Source organism: Nicotiana attenuata, chromosome 8 (genome assembly GCF_001879085.1).
Source record: "Nicotiana attenuata strain UT chromosome 8, NIATTr2, whole genome shotgun sequence".
In the NCBI taxonomy this organism is placed as follows: Eukaryota; Viridiplantae; Streptophyta; class Magnoliopsida; order Solanales; family Solanaceae; genus Nicotiana; species Nicotiana attenuata.
This window is the reverse complement of record NC_031996.1, coordinates 41591621-41599598: the sequence shown is the minus strand read 5'-3', so window position 1 is coordinate 41599598 and position 7978 is coordinate 41591621. Positions and strand designations below refer to the sequence as shown.

General features: G+C 46.3%; 1 protein-coding gene across 1 annotated transcript; it reads right to left on the bottom strand.

Moving 5' to 3' along the window:
* On the bottom strand, positions 487 to 5565 carry LOC109231697 (RNA-directed DNA polymerase homolog). The gene is made up of 4 exons (XM_019397338.1): positions 5138 to 5565; positions 4938 to 5006; positions 2055 to 2148; positions 487 to 558 (listed from the first exon to the last, which is right to left on the bottom strand). Exons 1-4 carry the CDS (start codon positions 5563 to 5565, stop codon positions 487 to 489), a joined length of 663 nt encoding a protein of 220 aa, XP_019252883.1.

Sequence of the window (7978 nt, the reverse complement as noted above, 5' to 3'; positions counted from 1 at the left end):
AGTGACGATATATCGGGTTCTACCTTCTTTACTCTATTTATGTTTAATTTTCTACCCTTTACGATTTACGATATCTTACTTCCATAAATATAAGGGTAGATGTTTATTATGTGATGATCTCATATTACATATTTAGAATATATGCATGAGTAGGAATAACATTATCACGACCCCAAACCCGGTCGTGATGGCGCCCAACACAACTGCTAGGCAAACCTGACCAATTATACTCTCAACCCGAGCGTAGAGCTCAAAATCATTTATTTAAAAATCATTAACAGCGAAGAAACCAAAATATAGCTGATAGATATAAAACAACCCGAATATCAACAATACAGAGCAACCTCCCAAAGATCTGGGGGTCATGAGTCTAGAGCCTCTACCAGAATAGCATAATAATACTGTAATACTACATAGTCTGAAGTACGCGGATAATCAAATAACAGGAACTAGGGGGAGGAGTCGGGTCCTGCGGACGCCAGACAGCTACCTCGACAACTCCGAATGAGAACTCTGAAGAACAGCAATAAGCTCAACTAGCTCCTGAGGTACCTGGATCTGCACACATGGTGCAGGGAGTAAAGTGAGTACTTCCAACTCAGCGGTAATAGACATGTATAATGACATTGAAAGTAAGAAATCCCGATATACGACAAAGTAAAGCTACAACAGTATTTCTTCACATTTAACAGTGTAACATCAATAAGTATTAACAGATAGAGCAGATAAGGTCCGATGCATGAATGCAATGCAAATGCACATGACCGCTACGGCGCGTAGCCCGATCCATTTGGGTACCCGCGCTCACTGTGGGGGTTCAGACTCCGGAGGGGCTCCTACAGCCCAAGAGCAATATCATAGTAACATACGCTGCGGCGTGCAGCCCGATCCACTATCAGTCCAGCTATATGCATGCAAGCCACACAGGCACAGTCAACTTACCAGTTTTAGTTCCAATTATCAGTAATTATCAATTAGGTGTTTGAAACCTTAGTATTTTGCTAGTCATTTTAGGACAAATGTTTAGCTCAGGACTGATATTATGAAAACATGCTATAAATCACCGAAACAGTGATAATAATCCCTACGGGATACAAATAACCGGCACGCAGCCCAAATATATCCATAACCATCCAAGTAGGAGGTTTACCAGCTAATTTATAGCCAACAACACAGTACAACATCACTCGGGCGGACTAAGCCATAGTCCCCAATCACATTCGACCCCGCACTCACCGTAGAGTACGTGTCTCGCCTCAATATAGCGTCACAGTGTGATATACCGGGGTTTCAAACCCTCAGGTCATCATCCACATCTATTACTCACCTCGAACCGGCCACGAGACTAGTCCGCTAAGCCTTTCCCTCTTGAATCAACCTCCTCGGGTGCCGAATCTGATCAAAACCACAAGGAATACATTAAAATAGGCTAATGGAACATAACCCAATCGAAAGAACTCGAAAAACACCCAAAAACACGAAGTTGGCAAAACCCGAGCCCCGGGCCCACTTCTCGAAAAATTACGAAATTCACATTTCCGGAATCCTCGTCTCACCGCGAGTCCATACATACCAAATACACAAGAATCGGAGTCCATTTGACCCCTCAAATCGCCAATTTAGACTCTCTTAGGCTTCAAGCCCTAACCTCCATTTTTACCCTTTAATTCCTTGAATTTTCAGTGTTTAATCCTTGTTTTTATACCCTAACAACATTATTTGAGGCTACAAGTTCATACCTGATGGAATCTCCTTTGAAATCTCTCCAAATCGCCCAAAATCGCCTCTTCCCGAAGTCCCAAAATGTTTTTCTAACTTCTGAAATTTTGAACCCACTGTTCATTAAACCCTCAGCATTTTTCGCTTCTGCGGTCTCCTGACCGCACCTGCGGTCCCGCTTATGCGGCAAATTGACCGCTTATGCGGTTCTACTTAAACCCACAACGACCGCTTCTGCGGTCTTAAACCGCTTATGCGGTTGCCGCCTATGCGATCCCAATGACCGCTTATGCGGTCTCTACAATAATCCCAGGACCGCTTCTGCGGTCGCTTACCGCATCTGCGGTGTCCGCTCTTGCGGAGAAACTTCCGCTTTTGCGGTAACTGCCCAGGCCCTCAAGGGCCGCTTTTGCGATCTCCCTACCGCATCTGCGGAACCGCTTAAGCGGCTCCTTTTCCGCAGATGCGGAAATACCAGAAGCCTCAAAAATCTGCTGCAACACCAAACATTCCAACTTCCGATTAATCATCCGAATTCACCCCGAGGCCCCCGGGACCCCAACCAAAAACACCAACACATCCTAAAACCTTATTCAAACTTGCTCCAATCCTCAAAACACGTCAAACAACACTAAAACCATTAATTTACATCGGATTCAAGCCTAAGTTTCTTAAAAACTTCCGCAATACGCATTCGATCAAAAACCCGACCAAACGACGTCCGAATGACCTGAAAATTTGCAGACATATCCAAAATCACCCTACGGAGCTACTGCAACTCTCGGAATTCCATTCCGACCCTCGGATCAAAATCTCACCTATCAACCGGAATTCGCCAAAATTCCAACTTCGCCAATTCAAGCCTATTTGTACACCGGACCTCCAAATTCAGTTCCGACTTCACTCCTAAGTCCCAAATCATCCCCCGAAGCTAACCGAACCACCGGAATTCACATCCGAGCCCTCTAACCACATAGTCAACTTCCGGTTGACTTTTCTAAAACAAGCTTCCTTCTAGAGGCTATGTGCCTTATTTTCAACCAAAACCAATTCAATTACACCCGATCAACTCTAATACCGATATTGAAACATGAAGCAACACAATAAGGGGAAAACGGGGCGGTAACTCACGTGACGACGGGCCGGGTCGTCACATCCTCCCCAACTAAAACAAACGCTCGTCCTCGAGCGGGTCAAGAAACATACCTGGAGTCTCAAACAAGTGAGGATATCTGCTCCGCATCTCCCGCTCGGTCTCCCAAGTGGCCTCCTCCACGGGCCGACCTCTCCACTGCACCTTCACTGACGCTATATCCTTAGACCTCAATCTCCGCACCTGTCGACCCAAAATGGCTACAGGCTCCACATCATAAGTCAAGTCATCATCCAACTGAACTGTACTGAATTCCAACACATGCTAGGGTCCCCAACATACTTCCGGAGCATAGACACGTGAAATACCGGATGAACTCCCGATAGGCTGGGTGGCAAAGCAAGCATATAGGCCACCTCTCCAATCCTCCTGAGTATCTCAAAAGGGCCAATGAATCTCGGACTCAGCTTTCCTTTCTTTCCAAATCTCATGACGCCTTTCATAGGCGAAACCTTTAGCAAAACCTTCTCACCCACTAAATAAGATACATCTCGGACCTTCCGGTCTGCATAACTCTTCTGGCGCGACTGGGCTGTGCGAAGTCTCTCTTGGATCACCTTCACCTTGTCCAAAGCATCCTGGACAACTCTGTCCCCAACAACCTGGCCTCGCCGGGCTCAAACCAACCAACTGGAGATCTACACCGTCTCCCATATAAGGCCTCATATGGCGCCATCTGAATGCTGGATTGGTAGCTATTGTTATAAGCAAACTCTGCGAGAGGCAAATAATCAGCCCAAGAACCTCCAAAATCAATCACACAGGCACGCAACATGTCTTCCAATATCTGAATGGTACGCTCGGACTGCCCGTCCGTCTGAGGATGGAGTGCAGTGCTCAACTCTACCTGTGAACCCAACTCTCGCTGAAAGGTCCTCCAGAACTAAGAAGTAAACTGAGTACCTCTATCTGATATAATAGAAACTGGGACCCCATGCAATCTCACGATCTCACGGATGAAAATCTCTGCTAACCACTCCGAGGAATAGGTAGTACATACAGGAATGAAGTGCGCGGACTTGGTCAGCCTATCCACAATCACCCAAACTGAGTCAAATTTCCTCGCTGTCCGAGGGAGACCACTCACAAAGTCCATGGTAATCCTCTCCCATATCTATACGCTGAAACACACCACCGGGCCTCTGATGCTCATACTTGACCTGCTGACAGTTGAGGCACCGAGCTACATGACTCACAATATCCTTCTTCATTCTTCTCCACCAGTAATGCTGTCTCAAATCCTGATACATCTTCGCGGCACCTGGATGGATAGAATACCGCGAGCTATGGGCCTCCTCCAATATCAACTCCCGAAGCCCGTCCACATTGGGCACGCAAATCCAGCCTTGCATCCTCAACACACCATCTCAATCAATAGTCACATCTCTGGCATCATCGTGCTGAACTCTGTCCTTAAGGACAAGTAAGTTTGGATCATCATACTGGCGCTCACAAATGCGATCATATAAGGAAGACCGAGAAACGACACAAGCCAACACCCGGCTAGGCTCTGAAATATCTAACCTCACTAACCGATTAGCCAACGCCTGAACATCAGCTGCAAAGGGTCTCTCCCCAACTGGAATATACGCCAGGCTGCCCATACTAACCGCCTTTCGGCTCAAAGCATCGGCCACTATATTGGCCTTCCCCGGATGATATAAAATGGTGATGTCGTAATCCTTGAGCAACTCAAGCCACCTCCGCTGCCTCAAATTTAGATCCTTCTGCTTAAACAAGTGTTGGAGACTGCGATGATCGGTATACACCTCACAGGACACGCCATACAAATAGTGCCTCCAAATCTTCAAGGTGTGGACTATGGCAGCTAACTCTAAATCATGAATAGGGTAGTTCTTCTCATGAGGCTTCAACTGACGAGAAGCATAAGCAATAACCCTACCCTCCTGCATCAACACACAACCTATCCCAACTCTCGATGCATCACAATACACGGTATAAGAACCTGAAGCTGATGGCAAGACTAACACTGGAGTTGTGGTCAAAGCTGTCTTGAGCTTCTGGAAGCTCTCCTCGCACTCATCCGACCACACGAATGGTGTACCCTTCTGCATCAACCTGGTCAAGGACGAAGCAATAGATGGAAATCCCTGGACAAACCGACGATAATACCCTGCCAAACAAAGAAAACTCCGGATCTCCGTAGCTGAGGATGGTCTAGGCCAACTCTGCACCGCCTCTATCTTCTTTGGGTCAACCTGAATACCATCACTAGACACCACATGTCCCAAAAAAACTACATACCCAAGCCAAAACTCACATTTGGAGAACTTTGCATAAAGCTTTTCCTCCCTCAACCTCTGCAATACTACTCTCAAATGCTGAGCATGCTCTTCCTGGCTACGCGAGTACACCAGGATGTCATCAATAAACACAATCACAAAGGAATCCAGATATGGCCGGAACACGCTGTTCATCAAATACATGAACGCGGCTGGGGCATTAGTCAGCCCAAAAGACATAACTAGAAACTCATAATGCCCATATCTCGTCCTGAAGGCTGTCTTCATGATATCAGAATCTCTAATATTCAGCTGGTGATAGCCTGAACGAAGATCAATCTTCGAGAACACCCTCGCTCCCTGGAGCTGATCAAACAAGTCATCAATACGGGGTAGAGGATACTTGTTCTTTACCGTTACCTTGTTCAACTGCCTATAATCAATACACATCCTCATTGAGCCATCTTTCTTCTTGACAAACAACACTGGTGCACGCCACGGTGATACACTCGGGCGAATGAACCCCTTATCTAAAAGCTCCTGAAGCTGCTCCTTCAATTCCTTTAACTCAGCTGGTGCCATACGATAAGGAGGAATAGAGATGGGCTGAGTGCCCGGCACCAAATCGATACCGAAGTCAATATCCCTGTCCGGAAGCATGCCTGGCAGGTCTGATGGAAACACATCTGGGAAATCCCTCACCACGGGCATAGAGTCAATACTAGGAGTCTCAGCTCCAACATCTCTCACAAATACTAAATATGATAAACATCCTTTCCCAACCATCCGCTGGGCCTTTAAGAAAGAAATCACCCGGCTGGGGACATAATTAGTCGAACCCCGCCACTCGATCCTCGGAATACTCGAAACGGCCAACGTAACTGTCTTAGCATGACAGTCTAGAATAGCGTGGTACGGAGATAGCCAATCCATACCCAGAATCACATCGAAGTCTACCATACCCAACAACAGCAAATCAACTCGGGTCTCCAGATCCCCAATAGTAACAAGACAGGATCGATATACGTGATCCACAATAATTGTATCACCCACCGGGGTGGATACATGCACAGGCAAGGCAAGACAACCACGGGTCGTACCCAGATGATGGGCGAAATATGAAGACACATAGGAGTATGTAGACCCGGGATCAAACAAAACAGAAGCATCTCTGTGGCAAACTGAGATAATACCTGTGATCACTGCGTTAGATGCAACAGCGTCTCTCCTGTCTGGAAGCGCATAGAACCGAGCCTGACCACCGCTCGATCGATCAACACTCCTGTCTGGAAGCGCATAGAACCGAGCCTGACGCCAGGCAGCTACCTCGACAACTCCGAATGAGAACTCTGAAGAACAACAATAAGCTCAACTAGCTCCTGAGGTACCTGGATCTGCACACATGGTGTAGGGAGTAAAGTGAGTACTTCCAGCGGTAATAGACATGTATAATGACATTGAAAGTAAGAAATCCCGATATACGACAAAGTAAAGCTATAACAGTATTTCTTCACATTTAACAGTGTAACATCAATAAGTATTAACAGATAGAGCAGATAAGGTCCGATGCATGAATGCAATGCAAATGCACATGACCGCTACGGCGCGTAGCCCGATCCATTTGGGTACCCGCGCTCACTGTGGGGGTTCAGACTCCGGAGGGGCTCCTACAGCCCAAGCGCAATATCATAGTGACATACGCTGCGGCGTGCAGCCCGATCCACTATCAGTCCAGCTATATGCATGCAAGCCACACAGTCAACTTACCGTTTTAGTTCCAATTATACAATAATTATCAAATTAGGTGTTTGAAACCTTAAAATTTTGCTAGTCATTTTAGGACAAATGTTTAGCTCAGGACTGATATCATGAAAACATGCTAAAAATCACAGAAACAGTGATAATAAGCCCTACGGGATCCAAATAACCGGCACACAGCCCAAATATATCCATAACCATCCAAGTAGGAGGTTTACTGGCTAATTTATAGCCAACAACACAGTACAACATCACTCGGGCGGACTAAGCCATAGTCCCCAATCACATTCGACCCCGCACTCACCGTAGAGTACGTGTCTCGCCTCAATATAGCGTCACAGTGTGATATACCGGGGTTTCAAACCCTCAGGTCATCATCCACATCTATTACTCACCTCGAACCGGCCACGAGACTAGTCCGCTAAGCCTTTCGCTCTTGAATCAACCTCCTCGGGTGCCGAATCTGATCAAAACCACAAGGAATACATTAAAATAGGCTATTGGAACATAACCCAATCGAAAGAACTCGAAAAACACCCAAAAACACGAAGTTGGCAAAACCCGAGCCCCAGGCCCACTTCTCGAAAATTACGAAATTACATTTTCGNGAAATTTACATTTTCGGAATTCTCGTCTCACCACGAGTCCATACATACCAAATACACAAGAATCGGAGTCCATTTGACCCCTCAAATCGCCAATTTAGACTCTCTTAGGCTTCAAGCCCTAACCTCCATTTTTACCCTTTAAATTCCTTGAATTTTCAGTGTTTAATCCTTGTTTTTATACCCTAACAACATTATTTGAGGCTACAAATTCATACCTGATGGAATCTCCTTTGAAATCTCTCCAATCGCCCAAAATCGCCTCTTCCCGAAGTCCCAAAATGTTTTTCTAACTTCTGAAATTTTGAACCCACTGTTCCTCAGCATTTTTCGCTTCTGCGGTCTCCTGACCGCACCTGCGGTCCCGCTTATGCGGCAAATTGACCGCTTATGCGGTTCTACTTAAACCCACAGCTTCTGCGGTCTTAAACCGCTTATGCGGTTGCCGCCTATGCGATCCCAATGACCGCTTATGCGGTCTCTATAATAATCCCAGGACC